This window comes from Lepisosteus oculatus, chromosome 25 (assembly GCF_040954835.1).
Source record: "Lepisosteus oculatus isolate fLepOcu1 chromosome 25, fLepOcu1.hap2, whole genome shotgun sequence".
Classification (NCBI taxonomy): Eukaryota; Metazoa; Chordata; class Actinopteri; order Semionotiformes; family Lepisosteidae; genus Lepisosteus; species Lepisosteus oculatus.
In genome coordinates, this window is record NC_090720.1 from 4,719,115 (window position 1) to 4,744,811 (window position 25,697).

General features: G+C 38.1%; 2 protein-coding genes across 7 annotated transcripts; one reads left to right on the plus strand and one right to left on the minus strand.

Annotated features, from left to right (window-relative positions):
• Positions 1-214: 214 nt before the first annotated feature.
• Positions 215-8,588, minus strand: kiaa2013 (KIAA2013 ortholog). 2 transcript variants are annotated; one of them, XM_015337077.2, is made up of 3 exons: positions 6,756-8,588; positions 5,011-5,864; positions 215-2,129 (listed from the first exon to the last, which is right to left on the minus strand). In XM_015337077.2, the coding sequence occupies exons 1-3, from the start codon at positions 7,708-7,710 to the stop codon at positions 2,103-2,105; spliced, it is 1,836 nt and encodes a 611-aa protein (XP_015192563.1). In that variant the 5' UTR covers positions 7,711-8,588; the 3' UTR covers positions 215-2,102. The 2 variants fall into 2 exon arrangements, with proteins under 2 accessions (XP_015192563.1, XP_006642029.2); XM_006641966.3 differs by lacking the exon at positions 215-2,129 and adding an exon at positions 3,418-3,988.
• An 86-nt stretch (positions 8,589-8,674) lies between these two features.
• On the plus strand, positions 8,675-25,546 carry plod1a (procollagen-lysine, 2-oxoglutarate 5-dioxygenase 1a). 5 transcript variants are annotated; one of them, XM_069184024.1, is made up of 21 exons: positions 8,675-8,735; positions 9,499-9,873; positions 11,610-11,701; positions 12,090-12,223; positions 12,604-12,767; positions 13,014-13,126; positions 13,366-13,429; positions 15,625-15,722; positions 16,095-16,196; positions 16,624-16,755; positions 17,716-17,837; positions 18,237-18,341; positions 18,689-18,814; positions 19,136-19,277; positions 19,662-19,775; positions 20,231-20,296; positions 20,655-20,759; positions 21,145-21,291; positions 22,244-22,369; positions 22,616-22,741; positions 24,038-25,546. In XM_069184024.1, the coding sequence occupies exons 2-21, from the start codon at positions 9,780-9,782 to the stop codon at positions 24,191-24,193; spliced, it is 2,328 nt and encodes a 775-aa protein (XP_069040125.1). In that variant the 5' UTR covers positions 8,675-8,735; positions 9,499-9,779; the 3' UTR covers positions 24,194-25,546. The 5 variants fall into 5 exon arrangements, 4 of the variants coding, with proteins under 4 accessions (XP_069040125.1, XP_015192562.1, XP_015192560.1 ...); XR_001477076.2 differs by lacking the exon at positions 24,038-25,546 and having other exon boundaries at positions 22,244-22,524; positions 22,616-22,702; XM_015337076.2 differs by lacking the exon at positions 22,616-22,741.
• Positions 25,547-25,697: the final 151 nt, after the last annotated feature.

Sequence of the window (25,697 nt, forward strand, 5' to 3'; positions counted from 1 at the left end):
TGTGGCTGCCTCAGCTTTCATGAGAACATTGGTTGTGTAATGCTTAAATATTTACAGAAGCAATTGCCTTTGTAGTGGCAATAAAGTTCACACATGCCAGCCTTGCTGAACAAGACAAATCTCAAAGCCATGTTAGTTCATCTGGATGAAGATATGTCTGGCAGTTTCCTGTGAGTTGGAAATGGGGTTAGAAGAATAAATAAAACAAATGAAATTGATTTTCTTCATTTATTCTGGATCTAGAAAAAACAGCATTTGAATCCACTTGAACACCCATTTATTTTAAATCCTTTTTATTAAAATGGTCTGAAATAACTTTCAAACACGGAGACCTTCAATCATAATTGCACACAGTTTCGAGAAGAAGCCTCACAAAAAAAAACTAATGATTTCTATAAATGTGTCATTAACAGGCACAATCTGAATTTGTTGGTCACAATTCAGCCATTCTGTATGTGTTTAATCTTCAAAGTGTTAATTATGTGATTTCAACCCAGTAATGATTTTTACAAAAGGAGTTTCCTTTGAATATTCACCATGGAGAACAAAACAGAATTCTATAAATCCAAGCCGGGTCATTAAAAAAGGGAATACAGGTAATTTACTCAATATATTCTCTGAAACCTTTCTGAAACTCCAAAGCACCGAAAGGGTGATTTTCAAAGCTTTTTACTCCAGATTTCCGTGACATTGTTGGGTTGCGAAGGCCTGGAAGAGCCTATTCAGCCATGCTGGAGAAGCAGACACCCCCGCTTTGTTCAAGAAATGGCTGAATGAGATCCTTGAATCACTGAAGTGCTAACTAGCAAAAGGGCTGGATGAAGGCTGAAAGGCCTCCACTCATTCCTAAACCTTCTTATGTTCTTATGAAGTGGTGAAGGCAGGATACAACCTTCTGTAAAAGACAAGTCTTATAAACAATACAGAATTCCAAGCATGAAAGTTGTGATTTGTCATGGCAACCACAAACTTAATAAGCCCTTATTGCGTAACACAATGAGAGTGTTTGTCTTTAAATGAACTAAGGACTGTGAGATACATCCATTAATACTAAAGACATCAATTCATTCAAAAATAAAATAAAACAACACCTTCAAAATCTAAATGAAGCATTAAAATGCTATTCTGATCCTCTCTTGGGACCTGGGGTTTCTGTTGATTTTTATGTAAATGATCAGAATTAAAGCAGTTATAAGACATCTAAATGATTCTAGGCCCATTACCATTCTATACAATGACCAACCTAGAGTTACCCTGGAAAGTTAATTTACCTCTGGCATTTAAACTGTATAGACCTGCTGAATAACAACCCTCTCCTAATATTTGGCTACTGTATATGTGATTTATGTGAACTGCAGTCTAGAATTTCATCAGAACTTCATAATTACACAGTTAATTCAATCCCTTTGGATTGTCATAATATTTTGACAGTATTATTCAGTAATTACCTGCAGATGATTTTTCACTGTCCTACTGCTCATCAACAATATAACTTCTTAAGAAAAAATTAAAACAGGAAACTTCATGAAGACATTTATGTGCATGGTTAGAAAGCTCTAAGGTTTGCAAAACCCTTCAGCTATTAGCTGAATAAAATTAGCCTTAATAATCCACTATAAATGCAGTATTATAAATAACTTGTCTCGGGAGAACAAGATACAATTATTTAAATAAATCTTTCTGCAGACAATGAGGGAAGAATGAAATGAACCTGCGTTAAAGATGGAACACGGTTTTCCTCCTGTTGAGTTTTGGCGACTGAGTGCTAACCCCTTTCCAGTGGTGACCACCTGAATTTCATCTAGGGGTCACCCTGTTATAATCAATGGAGTCAAAAGCTGAAGGTAACATCCTTTCCAAAATCACCATTATCTGTAGTCACCAGTAAATTAAAGACATGCTTCTAACAGCAATATTACTTCCTGTTTTGTATGAAACCAACACCAGTAAAGAAAATTAAGCTCGTCCCAACCCTTCACTTAACAATAAATATAAGAATAAATTTAAAAGTGTTTTCACACACACGCAACTTCCAAACATATTCTGGATGGATTCTTTGAAGGTCCTTCAGATCGTGTATCTGATGATTTCTTCTTACCGTCTCATACGTCATCATTGCTGGTCATTACCTGGTGAGGTTTAAAAGTTGTCATTAAAATAGCAATGGTGTTAATGTCTTATTAATCTTATTCCATCAAACTGTGATGAAAAGCTTAATGTCATGTATTTTGCCCCCTGAATCCCAGAGAATCTTAAATTTCATATGTCTTAAACCTGAGAAATGTACTTACAGAAAACAGCACAAACACCTTTTTCTAGTGTAAAAGTAAAATGAGGTCAATTACAATGGTTAAGAATTCTTAAAAAGACAAACATTTACGGTTTGTCAGGTTAGGGGGACAAACGAGTATAAACAAAATTAAAAAAAACGAATTATTCAGCACAGTTCAAGACGGTTCTTTCAGGAAGTTAATGGAAACAAGAAGTTCATTTTCTTTCAAAAGGTTCAAGCACTAAGTTTCAGATATTTGATGGAGAAAAACACCTGCCAGGCTAGCATAGATTTCTCCATGACCACAGTCTTCCTGTGTACGTGGAATATTAGCTTTTTCGAAGACACTTATAACTCATTAGCACCGCTAATAGCAGCAACAAAATAAACGCTCTTAGATACAGCCTAAACAAAAAATTGAAGCTACTGTATGCAGAACAGTATGGTCAAACAATCTAATCACTGATTTCAAATGTATTGTTGTTTAAAGTTTACCAATGGGACAGCTGCATTTCCCTTTTTAATGCCAATAATATCAGATTAGTTCAATGCTTTTAGAAGTGTGTTCTAATATATTTATAATCATATATTAAACGATACATTCTAATGATATATTTAATTTAAAAAAAATGTAAGATGTTTAAAACTGTAAGGGAGAAAAGATTGCAAATTTAATTATGAGTAACAACAAAGTTGGTGTTTCGTAATGTCAGTACCCTTGTGTCTTAAAAAGAAAGTGGTTAACATTTAAATTAAATGTGAAATTAATGTACATTTCATTTACATTAATGAAATGTAGGTGTAGTAAATTATGGCAATTTTTTTTTATGCAGAGATTGAATTAGACTAAAAAGACACAAGTTTTGTCTATGGTCAAAGAGATTTCTAAAAAATATATTTTTAATTAATTTAATTAAAAATAATTTTGAAAATAATGTACTTTCTATATTTAAGTATATAAAATATCAGGCATTATTGCCAAAACACATAAGAAATTTGTATCATCAAACTGCAAAGCAGCTCTGTAAAGAAACTGAAACTTTCAATACAGAAAGTGCATCAGTGCAAACCAGTTGCTGGGATAAATCTTCACAAATGAAACAGCGTCTTTGTCGCCACACAATTAAGACACCCAACTTCTGTAATATTATTATTGATTTAATTCCACCAAATCAATGAAAAACTCACACACCAAGAAACCATAAAAAGCAATACCTCTGTTAGCGATTAGTCTGATGTCAGCTAAGAAGTGTTATTGCAACTTGTGTAACACAATTTGTAGAGAAGTACCCTGAATAAACAGTCATACAATATCAATGACTCTCCACATAGTACTCCATGAAGAGTGTTGAAAGAATGTGATGAAAGGTCAACGGCAGTTAAAATTTAACAAAGGTGTGCAAATTAGCCAACTAAACAAGACAAGCAAGAAGTACTTTTTAGAAGAAGTGAATTTTAAGGAGTGGTTTTACCACCTGAACACTCATGTTGCTCATTCAAGTACTTCAAGATCTACATTTTTTTTTCAAAGCATCAGAAAGTACTTGTCAGGTCTGCTTTGTCAGGGAACAGTCTGCCCCATGCAGAGCAAGTTTACAAAATTCTGTTGTGTTACACAAGTGTACTTCCTTGACTTGTGAGACGTTTTCAGAGCTACGTCTGTGGTAGACCATTGTCCAAACCATTGTCCCACTCTGTACACACCAGAAAATGCATCTAGAAAAAAAGAGATATGAGCTGTCCTTTAACACACACAAAACTTGTATAACTGTATTCAAACTTGAGAGCTGTGTGTATTAAAGCACCAAAGTGTAAGGGGAAAAAAAAGATTTGTGAGAATATATTTCCAAAACCCAGAATTTTGAAGACATCAGTGGAAGCACAATTTTAAAATCTGAAGATAAATTAAACCAATGCTTCTGGTACCATAGAATCTCATGTATTGTCATTCATTGTTAAAAGTCACTAAATCAGATTCACTCCATTAATGCCCTAACTGAAGCCAAAACACTAATTTCCCATTACGATTTATCTTATTTTACAGTTTTATACCTATTGGAGAACTATATTTACATTTAAATGTCTACTTTAAGGTGTATTCACCTTAAAGTGACCTACTGTTACTGAAAAGCATTTTTCAAAAAATGTAATATGTGCAGTTCCATTTAAATGAGCTCCAGCTGAATTCTGAAAATGACCAATTCTTTATTTCTGGACTCCAATGCAAACTTAATTCTATAAAAGTAATGCTGGATTATAAATACATAAAAGTTTTGATTAAGAGTCTTAGCTAGGGTTCAGTTCTTGTTATTGAAACTCGGACAAAGACATGCCGATACTCTTGCACTGACGCTTTCAATTAGGCAGAAAGGCTTCCACAGACTGAGACTTTAGAAACAGATGCTGAGAAGTGTTAAAAACCAGTTTTAATGTTATTTTAACTATCAGTAAAAAAGGATGTAGTTTAAATACGACTGCTGCATCCTTTCAGTTTTCTTCAGATTTATTTACTCGTACAAATGGCAGAAAAGGAAGGCTCTGCAAAGCAAACGTTTGCAAAAAAAAAAACTCCCTGAGAATGGCCTTCTAAAACAGTTTGGAGAGTTACTAGACAGCCACTCCAGAAAATGAAAAGAAAAAAGGCAAAGACAGTTGTCAGAATGAAAACGGGCAAAAAAGCAAAATAAAACCGTGCCCAAGCAAAAAAGCAGGGTCAACTGGACTGCCGGTTTCTATACCTTGCTTCTGAAGAGGGGCTTCGCCCCTGGTCCACAGTACTCATTGTAGATCAGTTTGAACAGAAAGAGGTGGAAAAGCGTGATGAGAGACGCCACGCTGAACCAGAAGAGGAATGGCAGGCCAGGGTATTGCTTGGCCATGTGATCCTCATGGGCCAGGATAGCTTTCAGGTGCAGGGTGTGCCTCAGGTCCTGCAGGTGGGTCAGGTCTGTGGAGATGTAGAGCAGAGGCGTGATGGGTTGGGTCACCATCACGGGGAAGGTGTGCCCTTTGACCTCAGAGGTCAGCTCCACGGGCTCGTTCATGCAGCCGGCCTCACAGGCAAACAGCTTGACCGGCTTCTCCTGAGGCTTCACTGACACATGCAGGAAGGGCTTGCCTTCGGCGTCAAGCAGCACCGCCAGGTTGATCAGGTCTTTGTTGTAGTGGATGCCTCGCAGGGAATAGCTGTTGTGGAGGACATCAGGGTCCGCCTGGAACTGCAGGTGGTTCTCGGTGAACTGCAGCCCCCCAAAGCTCAGCACCATGCCCTGCATCACCCCGTGAACCCCCGCCGCCACCAGCACCTTACAGCCCCGTTTCTGCAGGGTCAGGTTCCAGAGGTTGACGAGCTGCAGGATCTGGGCGACGCTGGTGACCCGCGCTGGCCACAGGTTCTCAGCGTGCATGGTGGCGTGGCCACTGAAACAGTGGTCAGCGTAATTAAGGCTGGACTCCAGCCTCTCGCGCTCTTCCACAGTGATCCTTTTGTCCAGCAGGGGCGCCGTGGAGGTGGAGAGAACGTAATAAAACGTGGTGTTCACTGTGTCACTGGACGGCGTGTGAGAGTCCATAATCTTTCTCATTTCCACCCCTGTGGTAGAACAAAACGGAAAAAAATTATACTCACTGTAGATGCCTACCATTGACGTAACAATTCATAATATAAACAAAGGCATTTATAAAAAAAAAACAGAAATCCAGTTCTTTTAAATCTACACCAGAGGAAAATTACAAAAATCATTAAACCTTTGCTTTGGCATTTCATTCTTTTACATCACACCGGACTACCCCGGGTAATGAGATGTTGACTTCAGTATGGTTTTCAATTTCAGCTCAGTACTTGTTTCTCAAGAGTACCGGTATTTATTTTGTTTCACCTTTTATTTTATTACTCCTAGCAAAAAGTCTTCCAAATTCACACAAGTACATTTCTAACAATGCAACAAGGTTTTCTAAAGTCCCCTCAAAAGCAGAAAAAGATCAGTTATTGGATAGTATATTAGATTAAATTAAAACAATTTACCATTTAATGCGTTAGAAACACTGTATCAAGTTATGCGTCTCAGAGTTTTTTTTTTCACTAGGTTAAAATGCTGAAGCAGGGATCTAGACGTCTGAAAAAACTATAACTTGGCCCATTTCCTAGAATAGTCACTGAGCCCATGTGATCCAGCACACCAGGGAGAGGTCAAACTGAACACAGTATACAGCCTATTCATATTCCCCTACAAAAGCTTTAAAGTTCTAAAAATTAAAAAGTGGTGGGTTCCTGAATTTTAATATGGTACACCACAGAACTCAAACTTCAAGATGCTTATTGGAAACGACTTCATTACTAACATCACATTTCAATTAAGTTTGTATATATGAGAATATAAATTATGCAGGAGGAATTTGTGAAGCAGATTTAATGAGCGTGTATCTGTTCTCTCTCATGATAAAGTACAACAGAAGCTTTCTTCAACAGACTTGATCCTCTTACCAGATATAAACAGGTCTGTCCAGGCCTGCTGATGGTCCTGGTAGATTTCTTCCACACTCATTCTCAGCAAATCCCCCATCTCCTTCTTAGCCCCGTCCCTCAGCCTGGTGAAGGTTTCTTCCAGCTTGGATGCCTCGATAGGCTCAGAGGTGTGGACCACCGACAGCACGTTCTCCACAAACTCCGTCTTGGCACCCACATGCAGCCGGCCAGCCAGTCTCTTTGTGGCCACTACCACCAGCACGATCTGCTTCTTCTCGGTCAGGACCCTCCCCGAGGAGAGGACGAACTCCTTGTCCTCCACCTTCTCCACGCTAGCCGAGAACTTGCTCCCGAAGGACGGGGAGGGGGCCAAGGTCTCGAAGGTGGCTGTCCTGTCGGAGGGGTTGGTGATGTGTATCCTCTGCAGGTAAACCCTGGGCCGGCTGCGGTGGGCGATGAACTCCTCTCTGACCGTGACGCAGTCCCGGGTGGCCTGGGAAGGCCCCATCAGAGTGCAGCGGGCAGACAGAACAGAGCCTTTACGGAACCAAAGCATAACTGCCTCAGCCTCTGAGCGCTTCGTGGAAGCCTTCAGGCCCACCAAGGGCGAGTACTCCGTCAGATAGACCGGGGCAGAACCAGACTGGGCTGAGGAGATCCACAGTTTGTTGGAATCAATGTCCACCAAGAAGTGTCCATTTCCAACTACAGCAGGTACAACCACCTTACTTTGTGGGGTTATAATAATTCCCTCCCCTTTGTCTGCGACCTGCTTCCATCTCTGAATTTCTGTCTGCAAGCACTGGCCTGTTGCTCCTCCAGGCTCCCCTGAACTGCTGAAGATCCGCAAAATACCATCTGAGCTGAGGTACCAGTATATAATGAAGAACAACAGCAATCCAACAAGAACTCTCCTTGCCCAGCTGCTCGACAAGAGCCCCGGCAGCCCCTTTAGTCTCTGCTGAAGCCACATTATATAATATGTTTAATTCTAAAACTTAATGCAAAACTGATTGCTTTTCTGTTACCAGTTTCTGTCACCCATCGTTTATTTTACAGGCTTCATCTACTCACGGGTATGTACATTTTTCCAACTCCCAGTATTCTTTGGTCAGCCATATAAATATATATTTTATAAATCCAATCTTCAACTAACGTGCAGCATCCTTCCAATGTTCACAGCACAAGGTACCTTGTATATCTACAGCGTTTTTCCCCCCAGTTTCGATATCGAGTTTTCTTGGAGTCGTGTGCAATCTAGTTTACAGTCTTCCGGGTTTCGAACTTGAATATAAAATTTTAGCGCTCTTTTAATATCGGCTTATTTCACGTTCACATTTGTTGAACATTCGCACCAAATCCCATAAATATCGACTGCTTTTTCATAGCGACTTTCATGGTCGGAGTACATTATAAACAAAATATATAAGCAGAGAATTTCTTACATGCTTTACCGCAGCGAACAACTTCCCAAAGTTTTAATTCTGGCACTTTCCGTACTCAGTGCAAATACTTGGTTAGCAGATTAGCTTCGATTAAACTGGAGTTCCTTGCTGGAGCCATACCTCACCTCGTTTTATTCTGCAGAAACGTTTATTTTTGTGTGCGGTGCTGTATTTACGCAGAAAACTGCATACGGATCTGGTGTAAAAAGTCAAGATCTCTCGATTTGCATGATGTAATCGATTTAAGTCCCACTATGTATTTTTTTCCAGCATTTTGCTTCCTCCGATTTTTAAGCTCTCCTTGAATCGCAACCGCCTGTCCGTTTCCCCTTCCTTGTCAACGCGTTGCTGGTTTCTCCATTTTCACCAGGCGCTGCTACTCCTCTTCCCGTCCCAGTTCCGACACTTCTGGCGTGAGTGCCGTAAACCGCGTCCAAAACAACAACCGGAAGTGTCGCAAAACACCCCCTTCCCTTAGTTTTTACAACAATGATCTTGTTTTCACAAGATGGTTTATGACCTTTGCTTCGGTACAACGCAATTCAGTGTGAAGGTGGGGTGTGAATATTATGTAGCAGTGAATGGCAGAGTGGAGGGAAATAATTATTTTGTAATTAATATACAGTAGATAAAAAAATCCCCAGGCCAATTGGAAGATGATCCCTCAGTAATAACAGTTGAAGAGTTACTTGTAACTGTCACAATTTAGCAACATCTATCTTTTCATAAAAGTTTTATAAAGCTGGAAGCCCCAATTTAAAAACAAATTGTGAAAAAAGTTGTAAAGCGTGCATTGATATTAGATAGTTTTGACAATAATATACTGAGTGTATTTTTCATGTAAATTCTGATTATGATTTGGGGAAATATGTAAAACCAATGGGGTGAGGTTCAGTCATCTAGAAATTCACATTTATGCATTAGAAAGCCTGTTGACAAAACAGATCAAATTAATAAGACGAATATAAAAAGCTGAAAAAGTGAGGAGTGTTAATAATGAAACTGGAATGTTTTACAATAATATTTTATATATAAAAAAACGGTTAAAGATTTTTTCAACCGTGATTTGCTAACAAGCAGGAGAAAGTGAGGCTGTTCTGTGGCTGCATTGTATTAATCATACAAAGTTTTAGGATTTACAGCTGCTATTCTAGAAAAAAAGAAATAGTCGCAGACATCTAAGGGTGACTGCATTTAAAAAGTTACAAACTGGAGTTAAAATATTAACTATATTATTCCAGACTCTTTTCCAGATTATTTCTCAGGGGATGAAGCTGTGCACAACTCCCACATGTTTTTTTTTTCCTTGGGCATAGGTTTCTGTCAGGAAAGCCACCCCCCTCTGGTGTGGACAGAGGTGTCGGGGTGGCTAGCGTTGCTGATTCGTGGGATCCCCGGGTGATGCGGTAACTCTCTTGTGGGTGGAGAGGAGTTCCGACCCCACTGGCTCTTAAACAAATCTGGTTCAGAGTGGGACGAAAACAGGGAAATCGGAGGGGGGAAGAACAGCTATTTTGAGGAAGAATAAGGAACCGAAAGTGCGAGCCGTAGGAAATCTGGAAATTGCCTGAAACGAAAGGGTGTAGGAAAGGAAAAAATGAAGACCGGGGTACTAATGCCGTTATGGGGGATTTTATTAACCATACTTTTGGTTAAGGTGAACTGTGAAGAGCTGCAGCCCGTACCAGAAGGTAAAGTAACGCTACCGTTAACCCGAAGAAACGTCTGGGGGTAACAGATTAGTTTGCGTGATTTCATCAGGATATGCACGATTGCATGAACACTTTCTGGAGGATGTTAATGCATTCTCGAAAGCTAAAGAATGCTTTGCAGCTAAAAGGGTATTAATCCTTTTAACTTTTAGGGAGGAATTAACCACTACATTTCCTTGCTGCTTGCACTTTTAAAGCAACTCCCCCGCTCTAACCTCAGTAATTTAAGTAGATTTTTAAAATACTGCCTTCAAAGTTTCTTTAATAAAACGACAAACAAACAAAAAGCACAACAGAATTTCATTTAAATCTTGGCACTTACATTTGACGTGCCATGTATACGTGCCTTCAGGCACGATCTTAATGGATATTTGGTATTTCAGTCAGTAGTATGGAGCCGTCAAACGTTTCTGGACTTCTTAAGAAAACTCTGTAAAAGTGCTACTGTTGTTGATCTAGATAATATAGTAGGTAATCTAGTTAATATCGTGCACAACGTTGGTGGAAAAAGCCCATGGAATATTTAGTTTTCTCGAGATTTCTGTAGCTGCTGACGTGGATGTCTGCCTGTACAGCTGAGAAATGAATACATTTTAAGCTAAGGTTGAAACGTGATCGTTTTTCTAGAAGACGATGTGTTCCAGTCAGTGTGGACTGCGCGGTGGGTTGGGTGTGAGTGGGGGCGTTTTGTGTCTGTAAACCGGGACGAAAGGTTTGCCACTGTCCGCCAGCAGCCCGGTTCTGATTTCCTCTTGCAGCAGTCGGTACATTCCAGCTGTGCGTCCGCACGCAGGGCTTTGTAGGGGGCACTATTGCTAAAGGCACTCATTTACTACCTTGAAACAGTCTGATTTATAGTTGATGAGCTGTACATGTGAGATTTTCACAATAGCAGACCTCTCTTTTGGAAAAACGCAATATTCCCTAATGAAAGAGAACACATACCGCATTTGCGTTCATACAGATTCTTCAAGGGAAATGCATGTATGCGCAGGGGAGTGAGAAGTAATGTTGCCACAAGTGACACTATAAAGTATTAAAGAAATATCTCAACACTATATCCAAAGGTATGCCGATCCGTTTTGATAAATAAGGATGAGAGGGTAGTGCGACTTGAGCGGTTTATGAACTGACCAGGTGGCTTACGAACCCCTGACCTTTCAGTTCGGTTCTTGGTGGTGGTTTGGTGAAGTATTTCACAGTGTGGTGGCATTTCGGGAGCCTCCTTGGTCTGCCTGCAATCTTGCCTCCGTGTGTCTGTACCTGTTGCCAATAGAGGTTTGCAAAGGTTCTGCAGCTCTGCTGCAAGAGGATCTTATCTTCCTCTGCATTCTGGACTGGAGTTACTTCGACATCCAGTACTTTTCTAAAGGATAAAAGACCATTCTTGGGGCATCCCAGGGAATTGGCTTGCATGCTATGACTGGGGCTTTGTACTAGATCCCCACGAGGCCATTGCTAAGATTTCTTTCCTGAATTCAGTCGGAGATTCATTCCTTCTTAGTTTCCGTTCCTACACAAATGCTGTGTTGAAGACACACCTGTATGCCCTATTCAATGATTTGAATAAGCAATGAGATGCTGAAAATGTTTTATTATGTGTTCTCCTTATTATCCCTTAAGTGATTCAAAAATGTATAATGTTTACGGGTAGAGTTTTTTATGTGAATACTGTAAATGCATCCACATTTGTTTTGTTTTTAACTTCTTTTCAGAAAATCTTTTAGTCTTGACTGTTGCCACCAAAGAGACAGATGGATTTCAACGTTTCATGAGATCAGCCAAGTTCTTCAACTACACTATCAAGGTACAGATGAACCATACGCGCTCCATTTACATTAACATTCTAAATGTGAAGCATCAGGTTTTCAGATTGTAATTAAAACAATTAGGTTTTATTGCAGAAAAGGCTGTTTCTTTTACTCTGAAGGAAAGTCTTGATGTTAAAAAAATAACGATATATACTGTAGATGTTTTTTTAGGGGATTTTATTTTTCAAGTCTTCATCCCTGAATCCACAATAATGTGAGATGATAATTATTTTAGTATACTACAGCCTGTGCAACCAAAAGGGTAGTAACAGAAACTAAATAGAATGATGCATTAGATAAATGTTGTGTAGTTTTTGAATTAGGGGGCCTTTAGTTTGAAAAGTGTTCTTTGGAAACGCAAAGGGTTTTTGTTTCATTTCGAAGGTGCTAGGAAGAGGAGAGAAATGGAGAGGTGGGGGCTACCTGACTCCACCAGGAGGGGGCCAGAAGGTGCGGCTCCTTAAATCTGCTCTTGAGAAGATGGAAAAGGAAGATCAGATCATCCTGTTCATTGACAGGTAGAAATTAAGCCTGTTTTTTTTATAAGCTCCCAGATTTTCACCTCACGGCACGATTAGCATGCTATCCTATCCCTAATTGGTATGCAAAGTATCAAACCTGATTGCAGTGTTGCTTGGTTAGGGATAAGCATAAAATATAAGGAGTGTAATCATCAGTATCAACCAGTTTATTTAAAGCCACTAATGCAAAGGACATCTTTTTCAGATTACAAGATGCTAACATGTCATACAGTCTTTCAGCATCATCAATATACCCATAAGAAAGTTTTAAGTTGACACGATGTAAACAGTTTGATTTCTTAGTGGTAAATGCATGAGATCAATGGGAGGGTCACAGTCTTGACTCAGTGGAATGATGTTTCTCCACATGTGGGCAGCTATGATGTGGCCTTTGCATCGGGTCCAAAAGAGCTGCTGAAGAAGTTCCACCAGACTCGGCACAAGGTGGTGTTTTCTGCGGAGACCCTCATCTGGCCTGACCGCCACCTCGAGGACAAGTACCCCTACTTCAGAGAGGGCAAGAGATTCCTTGGTTCAGGAGGCAAGTGTCCGGTTTTGCTCTTTAAAGATTTCCCATGCGTTTGAGCGAAAGCCATTGACCGGATTCTGGAAAGGAAGCTGAGGAATGTTCTGAATTTGAATTAATTTGCTCATAAGCTCAAATCAGAGTTTGACGTTCCTCTTATATCATGTACTTTCATTACTAGTTGAACTTTGCAGTGTGTTAATAATTGTGGCACTTTTACAGCAAAGCTCAGAGCCCATCAGTAAATGTCTGTCTTTTCAGGCTTCATTGGCTATGTGCCCAACATTAAAAAGATGGTTGAAGACTGGAGTGGAAAAGACGATGACAGTGACCAGCTTTTTTACACCCAGATTTACATCAACCCAGAGAAAAGGGTATGAAGAGCCTGCAGTTACATTAATTTTTAGTGTTAAATTAAGTTTTACCGAATGATTTTCAATGCTGTGTCTTCTAAACATGTCTGAATGTAGTTTATGAAAATATATCATATGTATTATCATATTTACTAGCTTTTCTCTCAGCATTTTTTCTGTCTTCACTTTAATTTTGAGTTTGTTATTCTTTTTGTAAAAATTGATTGTGTAGTAAATTATTGTTTTACTTTTTTCCCCAGAAAAATATAAACATTACTTTAGACAGCAAGTGCAGAATATTCCAGAACCTCCATGGAGCTTTAGGTAAGGCTGTTGTAAAGGTCTTTAACACGTTGTTTTGTCTTTGGTAAAAGCATTGCACAGATATAATTTAAAATGGCAACACTTCAGTTTAGGTATCGAACATGAGTATAAACTATCTATTAAAAAGTTATGAACTATACTATTAACAATTAGGAATTGTGAATAACAAGCTAATGTCTTCAAATCACCCTGTTAAGATTCATGTTGTTGTCAAGATAAGGGTGTTACTAACATTTAATTAATCTTCAGTAGATTTGCAGTAGATTCTCATTTTTGTTTCTGTTACTCAATTCATGTATAGAACATATTTAATTTACAAAACATTTATAAATGACATTTACAAGCCTAATCTGCAATGTGAAAAAAACATGATAAAAAAGATTTGGTAGAATTTACACTTCCTTGTGACGTTGAAAAGCATTTGAAAAAGTGGAACATTTACTAGATTTCCCATTTATTGATCCAGCTCTTTAGGAAAAAGATGTAGTTGATCCTAAGAATATATCCCTATTGTGTGGTTGGGTACAAAGTCTGACATAAAAAATAGTAAGAGGGCTGAACACATAAGCAGTTTAATAGAAGTTATCTAAGTTTTGTGTGCTAGACATGCTTATACAGTATCAGAAAAGAGCAGTTTCCTCATGGGAAACTCAAGGTTCTGCTACTTTCATTTGCTTTGTTTACTTTGGGTTTGGGCACTCCAGAGTTCCTGGGGAATGTCCGGAAACTGTCTTAAGACAAGGCATCTTCATTGAGTTATTTTTTTTGTCCCTTTTCGAACGCTGGTTTTAAGACCCTCACAGAAAAGGAAAAGCCGCATTTGTTATGACAAAGATCTGAACACCTTCATTTTTTTGCTGTGAGCCTGACTAGACTGAGCCAGCAGTCACTACTTTCCTGGAAAGCTGCCCAGCAGTGCTGCTGGCTGGGGCTGTGCTTGTGCTTGGAATTTATGAGTTTGCTGAGAGATGTGTGTAGACACACGTAGCCTTGGTGCTCAGTAGGAACCTGCTCCAGCACAGGCGTTGCCTTTCAACTTCCTTTTTACTAGCGAACAGATACTTATTATCGGTTATTGAGGAGGGAGGAAGAAACAGCTGCCTGGGACTGACATTAATTAACTTGGAGCCCACTGAGATCTTACAACTCAAGACTCTAATTGCCTTCTGTTAGCGACTAATTTCATACATCTTAGAAGTAATGAAAACTGGATTCCTGGACCCAAAATGATAGGCCTAGTGTTTTCTGCCTGAAATTAAAAAAAATAATAATTCTATTTTTTGTGGCACATGGTCAGATTTGCTGGTGCAAATTGTCTAACAATATGTCTATTATTGTCTCGCAGTATATAAATTACATAGTTCCAAAGAAGTTTCTGTGACCTATTGCTTAAGTGGCGATTGACTTGAACAAGGTATTTTTCGTAGTATAGTTTTAGGTTCAAAGACATTAGAGTAAATACAGTGAATTACAAATACTGCTTGAAAATAATCCCTTGTAGACATGCTTGTAGCTGTTGGAACAAAAGCAAAGCAGATTTTATTTTTTGTTCAAGCATTTTTAATTGATCTAGGGAAAATAAACTTGTATCCAAATATGCATGCTTATGAAAGCAGAAACAGGTATTAAACAGGGATATCAGTTAGTGTCATGCAAACCTATGTCTATAAATACATGAATTGGTAGTGGTGAGTTTGAAAAGAAGGTACTGTCATTAAATCACTTGTTTGTGCACTTAAGGATTTGTACATTTACTATCGCTGTATTTCCTCAACTTTTACTGGATGTTGTCTTTGTTCTAAAATTCCAGAGAACTTTTAACCTGAAATAACAAAACAAAGCTCTAGAAAGAAAAGCAGAACGTGTGGAATGGCCTTAGGTGTTCTTGGGTATTTAATCACATGGCAGCTTTTCTCAATCACAGCACAATAGGTATCAGCCCCTAATTATGAACCACTCCCTTCTTCGTTTCCTTGACTGCTGAGGCTGCCCCTCCTTAAATTGTGCTTTGGTCTTTTTGATGATTCCTTGGTTGTGCCGACACATGTTTACTTTGTCTTTTTAATATTATAGCATATAATGTGTAACATTTACCTTTTCCACTACCTTGTGACATTTAAGAAGACAAAATCAAAGGCATTGAACACAGTTCCACTATCCTTTTGCTTTCTTCCATGTACCTGTTTTACGTCCAGATGAAGTAGTATTGAAGTTTGAGGACGGTCGTGTTCGGGCCAGGAACGTCGCGTATGATACACTGCCTGTTGTTGTCCATGGCAACGGTCCTACAAAGGTACAGCTCAGAAGTATTAATCCCAACCTCAATCACAGTTCTGCTGTAGATATAAACTATAAAAACGATTTTGTTTCCTTCACAAAGTTGACTACTTCTTTGTTTTAAATTGTCAGTCATAAAACAGTAACACCTAATTTTCAATTGTTGCTGACACTGTGATGAAAATGAAGGTGGCAATGGCACAACTTTCTTTGCTTTGGCAGACACTTCTAAATACAGTACCTTGTTTCTGCTGAATAGTGAAAAAAAACAGTTTAGTATCTGTGATTTTATGCTGCTGCTCAGTAAACTAGAAATTCAATCCACTCACTCTGTCATTTATTGATAATAAAGGTCTTACTTTTCTGAACTGTTACCTGTGTTACTTAGCTCCAGCTAAACTACCTTGGTAATTACATCCCACGAGTGTGGACCTTTGAAACTGGCTGTACTGTGTGTGATGAGGACCAGAAACTTCTCTCTGGCCTCAAGGTAGGCATTACTAGGTCAAATAAATATTTTTATTGTGTTTCCAAAACATTCCTTGTACTGTGTACTGGCTAATGCCTAAGTATTTTTAGTGGTTCTTTTATACCTTATCAACAGAATAGTTTTACAGAAATATTATATGTAACTATTTGGCTTAAAAGAAAATTCTTTTGATTTAAAAAAGTATGAATGGATGTAAAAATTGAATTAGTTTTCATATATTTTTTAGTAACAATTTTAATTCTTAAAAGTTGATTTTTTTATAATAAAGGACTGAATAGCTTTGGGGTTTTGGTGATCTTTTCTGTAAATGTGGGAACCCAGTACTGCATGCTGCAGTCTGTTTCATATTCACAGCTTAGAAACTGCCTCATTGTTGATTAAAGCATCTGAAATTTCCATTGCAGTTATTTATTTCTCTTTCATACAGGAGAGCGAATACCCCATGGTCTTAGTAGGGATCTTCATTCAGCAACCAACTCCCTTTGTGACGGTGTTCTTTGAGCGTCTGTTGAATCTCCAATACCCCAAAGACAGGCTTAAGCTCTTCATATACAATCATGTGAGTGTACATGCAGTTTTCTACTGGAGTAACAATGTCAGATATCTTCATGACCAGAGAATTATATATATTTGCAGTCATGTGGTAAAATTCAAAATCTGTGTCAGCCTTAAGATGTGTAACTATAGTAGTACTGTATATATAATACATAAAATAATAATAATAACTGATTTTTAAATATATTAATAAGTGTTAAACTAATAACTTTCTTAACATATTTGCCATTTTATTAAGACAAATCACAAAGGCACATTTTTCTATGTATGGAAGGGTATCTGGTAAATGGTAAAGGATTCACAAATTACTGCTCAAGAATTGTCCTCCTCAGATTAGTCCCCCCAACCTTTTTTGTAAAAAGAAACCAATGCTCTTCAGACTTTATTTTCTTAGATATTAAGGTTTTTCCATATTTTTCTATACAATGTAACAATGTTATCAGTCTTCATCAATATAAGGCAGGAGTTATCAACACTGAGTCCAGTGTTTTGTTGTAAAGAAAAAAACAACAACTAAATCTTAATTGAATTAGTTTAACACTTCTTCCATAACATAAATAAATATAGAAAACCTGCTGGATTCCTAACCCCCAGTAAAGAATCGAGAACCCAGGGTCCAAATGAGTGTGATTGTAACTGCTGTCAGAGCTGAAGAGGTGCCAGGAGAGGAAAGTCCAGAGCCCTCTAGTGTCTAATTAGTGCAAACACAGCTTTTCTTAGCCTGGCGTCTTACAGTGTGAGCAGCAGTGCCCTTGGTAAGGCCTTTCTTACAGTCATCTTTAGTGGCAATACATTTATGGGATTGATTTTCATCTGTTGCATGATCTAAGATGTTACTGTTTGGACTAGGATCACAGAAATTAACCCATGCGAGAAGTGATCATGCTTTTCTCATTAGGAGTGAAAATACTCAGTTATCTGCTCTCAGGCAGCACCTTTTATTGTTTTCTGGTTTGTGGTTTAGGAGCCTCATCATGAAAAGCAAGTCAAGTCATTCCTGGAGAATCATGGGACAGAGTATCGCGCTGTGAAAGTCATTGGTCCAGAGGAAGAGCTGGACAGCGCAGCACCACGGAATTTGGGAATGTACGTTTAGTGTCAGACGATCAGTCATGAAAACATTAAATAGTTCCTAAAAGCTAAGTGATATATTGTGAGTTCAATGCCAATTATGACTTGAATCCTAAAAATATCTGTAAAATTTTGATCTTATTTTGTCTGTTTTCTAGTTGTTCTAAAAATGTGTAAAAAACTTTAAAAACAGACAGGTCTATTAAGAGCAACAAACATCTATTTGTCATCTTAAGTTCATGTCATGGTCATCCATATGGTGTGTATTTTGGTGTAATTTAGCTTTAGCTATAAAGCTTAGATGCTTAGCTAGACTTTTTTCTTCTATTAACCAGACACCTACTGTGACACCTGTATGTGCTTTCTGTGTACTGAGGTGCTCAGTCCTTAATGGGTCTTCGTGATTTCTTCCAGAGATGTGTGCCGGCAGGACACGGACTGCGAGTATTACTTCAGTGTGGACGTGGAAGTTGTTGTAAAAAATGCAAACACCCTCAAAATTCTAATTGAACAGAACAAGTAAATGTTATTTTCTCTATTTCACATGTAACCTTAATCTGAGACTCCATTCAGTTCATACTGTATGTGTATATATAGAACATAATCCCTCTTTTGGTAATTTTAGTTGGATGTCATATAAAAGCATTAATTTGTTAAGAGAACATCTGGCATCCATAAAGAGTAATTGGCTACATGTTGCACCCACTGCCCTTTACAAGTCTGCCTGTGGGTAAGAAATGATGGGTTTAGACAGTTAAATGGATGAGTGTGGATAGAGGCGATACACAAATTATATCAAAATAAATGCAACTGAGCAATCTTTGTTGTTTGTAACGCAGTGTATTTGCACCCTTTTCCCCCTGAAGGCCCATAATAACCCCGTTGATGACCAGACATGGGAAGCTGTGGTCTAATTTCTGGGGTGCTCTTAGCGCAGAAGGGTATTATGCCAGGTCTGAGGACTATGTGGACATTGTTCAAGGAAGGAGGGTGTAAGTTTAACCATTTAAATTATCTTCCTATTATCTGGTAAAAAAAATAAAAATACAGTATATTTATTATGCAGAGTGCAAATGTCTGCCAAATTGAACAAAAGGCCAGTTTCAATGTCAGATAATATTGTCAGTTCTGTAGGGGGTGCTTTGATTTAATTTTTTCATGTGGTCGGGAGGTTGTAGTAGTATACATTTCTCAATTAGAATGACATAAAGATGGCAGGATTCCTATTCTTTGTCTTAAATATCATTTGATGAATAATACAACAGTACTGACTGCTGTACTGCATTTCTCTGGTCATGTGTTTCCTGCTGCAGAGGGGTCTGGAATGTGCCCTACATCTCCAGCATCTACCTCATCAAAGGCAGTGTTCTGAAGTCAGAGCTCCTGGCCAAGGACCTCTTCAGTTCTCCCCATCTGGACCCTGATATGGCCTTCTGCCACAATGTGCGAAACCAGGTCTGTACTTCCAAGAGGTTTGTCTTAAGGTTGCTGCAGATGTACAGAAAGAATTGCTATGAGAAAGACACCCATCTTGGGATCAGTGGGAAATATAACTAGCAGTCAGACTACCTGGTCTTAATTAGGCCTTAAAAGGCCCTGTTGTCAAGCCTGTCAGCTTTCTCATTTAAAAGATCTAATTTCCTGTTCACTTTGTCACTGTTTTAAACAAAATGATTTTTGCTTTAAGAAAATGGCTGGGAGCTGGTACATGTGTTTAATGATAACTTCATGAATATGATGTGCAGAGATATACAGACCTGAGAAGAAAATGGAATAAAGCATGTCCTTACACATGTTTGATATTTGCCTCTCATCGTTCGCTCAAACATTTTCCCTCAGGGAGGCTTCATGTATGTTACCAACAGACAGGAGTTTGGACACATCCTTTCCACTGAAAACTACCAGACCTCTCACCTACACAATGACCTTTGGCAGATCTTTGAAAATCCTGTGGTAAGAGCAAAGGAACTTTCAGCACTGTTGTTGCTGATGTAGTGCTCTTAGATACTTAAAAAAGCAGAAACATAAGTGAAAGTGAAAGTGAAAAGTGAAAGCAGGTGCAGTTTTTACTGTATTCATAAAATGCTGAAATTTGGGTGAAGGATTGTTGAGTCATAGTTTGACCTCTCAACACATTCCTACAGATAGACACTTTATCACCAGTGCTTACACCAATTTGCTCTGATGTTTCTAACTTCTACTCTATATTATACACTTTTACAAAGATTACACAGGTTTTCTGGTAGGCCAATGCCCAAGTGTATATGTTTCTTAACTGCTCTTTGCTTTCACATTATAGGAAGGAATAACACTGAAGATCTGTGTCTGATAAAATCTTAAAAGTGAAACTTAATGTCCCTGTCTGTAAATCGGTTTCCTTAGTCTGACCTTCTCTGATTGTTTGACAGGATTGGGAAGAAAGATACATTCATGTGAATTACAGCAGGATGATGAAAGACAAATTAATAGAAACAGTGAGTATCTGTTCCACCCTGTTTATCTAGACTCCTGGGTTTAGATTATCCTGCATAAGCTGTATTTGGCCTCCATTAATGAAATATAGTTCATTTTTCATTTCAATCGGACTGTTGTTTTCCTTAATTGCTTGCTATGGTTGGAAGAACCCCTGTTTTCAAAATCACAACATGACAGGTGTTTATTTTTTAATCTGGGGATCATTAGCACATGGAACAAAAAGGAGTACTCATGTTAAATTAATAAAATTACAATAAAAAAAGTACTGATCTCATCATAACTAACATGTACAGCAGACAGTAGGGTTCACTATCGCAGGCATTGAATCCCAAACTGAAACATTTCTCTGTTTAACAGCCATGTCCAGATGTTTACTGGTTTCCAATCATAAGTGATGTTGGCTGTAATCATCTTGTTGAAGAAATGGAACATTTTGGACAGTGGTCACATGGCTCCAATGAGGTAAGTTGACTGGTAATGTAAGCCTAATACATGGACAGTATCAAATCCTATGTCTCAGTAGAAGCACATCCTGAGTGTGTTTTTTCACAGATGCTGTATTCTCAAAGATTTTCAATATATTTTCAATGATGGTGCAGATTTTATACATTTGTTTGTTTAACCATTAAAAAATTGAATATAAAATAGGATATTGTTTAATTGTTATATCTAAACAATTAGAGGTAAACTGAAAATCTAAAAATGACTGTAGAAAAACCTTCAGAAGCTTTTGAAAGGACTCTTAAATGATAAGTATGAATCTGTGGTTCAGTAGATCAGTAAATTTTGTTCAGAAGGTAGCACGCAGCCTAATCACTATTGTATTTTTTTATCTGTCCCTTTCCAGGATACTAGGATCCAAGGGGGTTATGAAAATGTGCCCACAATAGACATTCACATGAATCAGGTTGGCTACGAGAGGGAGTGGCACAAGTTCTTGCTAGAGTACATTGCTCCAGTTACAGAGAAAATGTACCCAGGCTATTACACCAAGGTAAGCCACCCTGAACACTGAAAATATAGTAATGGTGTGTGATAATATTCTTTGTATTCATATATTTTTTTATTAAATTCATACTTCATACAGAAATAATAGTTCGTAGTTCAGCTTTAACATTCTTGTGTGTATTTACTCAGTTTCCTTTGCAGAGAAAGAAGATCCACTCAACCAATTATTGTAATGCATCTCTGCAGTAAGTGCTTGGAGTCCCAGAAAGTTTTTAAAAAATCACTTGTATATTCTGAATCTCGGTTGAGGAGAAACCGAGGTCTTGATTAAAAAAAAAAATGCTTATACTTTTCAGTTTCACTATACTACGGAAAAAGTATGTGTTTTTCTGAATTTCTAATCATTCTGCTTCAGTCTTAGAAGGAAAACCCAGCATCCCAAGAAGTGTTAGATAATTCTGAGTTGTAAATCCAAAAATCATTTTTGTTTTACAGAACATCAAGCTGTACTAAACAAATCATTTTGCAACAAGATGCTGCCAAAGTACACTAGAGCAGTAATATATCAAACTAGCAATTCTCAGTCCTCCTCCTGGACAGGTTTCATTCTGATTCCCACTATGCCCAAAGTCTTAATCATTTATTTGAGCCAAATATTGCCTTAATTGTTTTAAATACAACAGGTCCAAAGTATTTGATCATCGAAATCGTGTGTTCACGATATAAAACCCTCAGATATTTGTGAGACTGAACAGAGTCAGTCCATGAAACCTTAAATACACGATTTCGTTACTTTAAAATGCAAGACTGAATCACCTGCTTTGTCTTGCGTTTTAGATTTTACAAAGTTATAAGAAATAAGAAAAACTGGTTTGATTGAAGAAAAACATGCATGGCATTATCAGACAGTCATGACCAGGGTGTTTTTCTGGTCCTGAACACCTGTGGATGTAGCAATATTGTGCTTGTTGCTGACCTCCATTTCTTCTTTTGGACAGTGTACCTCTTATCTCAACTTTGTGGTGAGGTACAAACCTGACGAGCAGCCACTGCTCGAGCCCCACCATGATGCTTCCACTTTTACAATTAACATAGCTCTGAACAGCAAAGACACTGACTATCAGGTAATTGAGTACACAGCTGTACCAACGCAGAGCACGTGGAAAGCCAGGGTCCTAATCTAGTGTCCAAAGATGCAGGAGGAGGTGTCCTGTCAGTTCTGTCTGTCTTTTTCTTTTCTGGGAATGCCAGTCTTGGAACCTTTGCTGGTGTGTTTTAGGTAAGGGCCAAAGCCGTCATGGCTGCCTTGCTTTCAGCTTGAATGCTGCATGTCTCCTTTTGCATTATGCTGCTGTTGTCTCTCTTTGCAGGCTCAATTTGAACTGGCGTTTGTAGTTAGGTATAAACCAGATGAACAGCCATTTTTAAAGCCTCATCACGATGCGTCCACTTTTACTATTAATATTGCTCTGAACCAAGTTGGGATTGATTACGAGGTGAGTTTGAAGCTCTGTGGTTGCCATGAGTCCATTTATCCTTTGCAAGCCCATATTCCCACAGCGAACAAGGCCGTCTCGCAGAAGTCCTGTGCGAAGAATTGACGCGGTTTGCTCTGTGCGATATGGACATAGGAGCTATGAATTTTTAGATATAATTAAGAAAATAACCCCAAGAATAGGATTGGTGTACGCAACTGGAAAAAAGAGAAAAGTTATTTACTGAAGGTGACCTGGATAGGTTTAACTACATTGGCTGCAGCATGTTTTATTAATACGTTATTGTCTGTGCTGTTTGTATATCACATTCACCACCTTAGTTAATGCTTTGGAACTCCTGTGCTTCAGTAGATCAACTCTAAGAAACATTAATGATATTAGTTCGGGTGGGTCGCTGCGTCAGCATGCGTAGGCTGCAAAGGAACAAGTAATAGGTTTATTCCATGCTGAAAAGAGAAGAAAGAAAACACGACGTTTCGGCCGTGGAGCCTTCTGCAGGTGTCAAGACACCTGAAGAAGGTTTCAAGACTTCAGGTGACACCTGAAGAAGGCTCCACGGCTGAAAGGTTATGTTTTCTTTCTCCTCTTTTCAGCATGGAATAAACCTATTACTTGTTCCAATAATGATATTAGCAATGCATCTAATATTTGCACTATACAGATTTTTTCTCTCTCAGCATTTCATCTTGTCCTGCTTTGCATGTTGGGTATATGAGGAATAAAACAAGCCTTATATTCTTAGATGTGATGTTCTTATGCGTTGTTTAGTAATACCCTGCATCAACTGCAAAGAAGACAAAATAAGGCTTCAGTGGGTTACTCCACATGTTTTTTATCTTTAGAGAGTAGAGTCTGAATTCAGCTGTAAAGTAATTGGTTAGGAGATGTTTTTTCATCTTGCCCTAGCCTTGCAACAACTTTTAAAGCAAAAGTGGTTTGCAATTTTAAGCATGCTTTAAAATGAAAGAGAAACAATGAAACTACATGATATGTGAAAATAGGGATAATTGAGCCGACAGTACTTTTTAATGACGTTCAAAATGAAACTCGGATAGCTTTTTATGACCGTCACATTGGCACCAGCAGACAGTTTCCACTGAGTTTATATCCACTCTCTCTGTAGTCACACCCATAGAAAATTATGCGTTCAAGTGCTATTTTACTTCATTCTCATGACGGATAATTCAAGGCTGCTCATATTCTAATTGGTGTTTGTGGGTTAGAACGCTGTGATGGCTGTTCCTTTAACCTTGTGGGCCAGTAGCTTACTTTTACCATTTTGTTCTTTTTGCGAAGGGTGGTGGCTGCCGGTTTCTCCGATACAACTGCTCTATCCAGGCCCCACGAAAGGGGTGGGCCCTGATGCACCCAGGACGCCTCACACACTACCACGAAGGCCTGCCCACCACCAAAGGCACAAGATACATTGCGGTGTCATTTGTTGACCCTTAAATGAACAGAAATCAAGTTTATGTATTTTTTTAATTGTCTGATGTTATGTGTTTTAATGATACTGGTACAGAGTTAGATTGAGGAATAGCGATATTCTGATGTAAAGAAACCAGATTACTAGAAACTGTTCTCCCGAGGAGATGGGGAGAGACAGGCCACTTGTTTGACCTCTATTCCACAAAATGGGTCAGACAACTGAGTGAGGCAATGTGCTTCCATTAAGAGACAGTACATAAAATACTAGTAAACCAATGAATATATCTCGATCTTTTCAGGTGGAGGCTGTGGAAAAATAGTCTGCAGTCCTTAAATAAGAGCTGTCTGCCAAAAAGTTTCAATATCATTTATATATGCTAACACCATATAAAGCCTTAAAACAGATTTACCAAAAAATTCAACTTTAAAAACAGTGTACATGTTTACATGGATTTTACTTTTGTTTACTGTCACAACTCTATTGGTGAATGAAATCTGAATTCTATATATAAAAAAACTGATTAATTTGATGACTGCCAACATGAAATATTCAGAACTGTTAAAATAACTAATTGGTTTCTGGAAATGATGCCCTTCTGTATTGTGTTAAACGTGTATTATTTTTAGACCAACCACACATTATTATCATGAATTTAACATATTTTAACCATCTGGACTTGGAGAAAGTGTTAAGAAAGTAAAATGTTAGCCTTATGTGTATTATAAGATACAACATCACATTCTTCTGGAGTGAAAAGAGGACATTTACTGTAAGACAAACTTCTTAATTTTTTAATTTTAAAAACAAGGTACTGGCCTTCCTTTTTTGAAAAAAAAAATGCAAATATAAATTTCTTTTAACTACTGAACAAAGGTTAATTTGCAAATCCTTGCCATTGTTGGGTAACATGCGCTGAATTGAACAAATGATTGTTTTGAAAGTGCTCTTAATTTATTTTTGGGGAAAAGGAAGTGTGTTCATTTTATGTCTTAACAATACTGGAAATTGGATTACACAAGTAATATGAGAACTATGCAGCATTTGACTTCATGACTTTCTGGAAGTTAATGGACTTTCTGGAAGCCACATGTTAATAAACAATATTAATATAATATCAATAATCAGTATTCAATAAAACAGTAAATCAAAAATTGCTGGCCATTTATACAATACCTGTAATGCATATTGTTGTGTTGTATGTCACATCACAAATATGATACATTGAATTTATCAGACCTATTGTTAAAATTTGGAATTTTGCTGATTCATTTTAAACTGTAACTGTAAAATCATGTGGCTTGTAAGTCTCTCATTTTGCCCTACAGCTCAGAGCAAATTGGCAGGAAAAAGGAAAATTAAAAAAGGACTCTATGAAGTTTGCAAGTGTTCTTTTTATGCATTCAATCTGTCAATAATTCAAAGTTCAAGAAGCCTTGTTGAACAGTATAAAAACGAAAGATAAACTACATGAAAACCCTCACAATTTACTGGTATTTGTCTCTGGTCAGGGCGAGGATGGTAGACCTC

Excerpts from the sequence above, each read along its gene's own strand:
- kiaa2013 (XM_006641966.3), bottom strand. The coding sequence starts at position 7,710 with ATGTGGCTTCAGCAGAGACTAAAGGGGCTGCCGGGGCTCTTGTCGAGC. Across the intron at positions 5,865-6,755 it reads GACAGACCTGTTTATATCTG|GGGTGGAAATGAGAAAGATT; the intron begins GTAAGAGGATCA and ends GTTCTACCACAG. Across the intron at positions 3,989-5,010 it reads AGCCCCTCTTCAGAAGCAAG|ATGCATTTTCTGGTGTGTAC; the intron begins GTATAGAAACCG and ends CTTTTTTTCTAG.
- plod1a (XM_069184024.1), top strand. The coding sequence starts at position 9,780 with ATGAAGACCGGGGTACTAATGCCGTTATGGGGGATTTTATTAACCATA. Across the intron at positions 11,702-12,089 it reads TCTTCAACTACACTATCAAG|GTGCTAGGAAGAGGAGAGAA; the intron begins GTACAGATGAAC and ends TTCATTTCGAAG. Across the intron at positions 16,756-17,715 it reads AGCTCTTCATATACAATCAT|GAGCCTCATCATGAAAAGCA; the intron begins GTGAGTGTACAT and ends TTTGTGGTTTAG.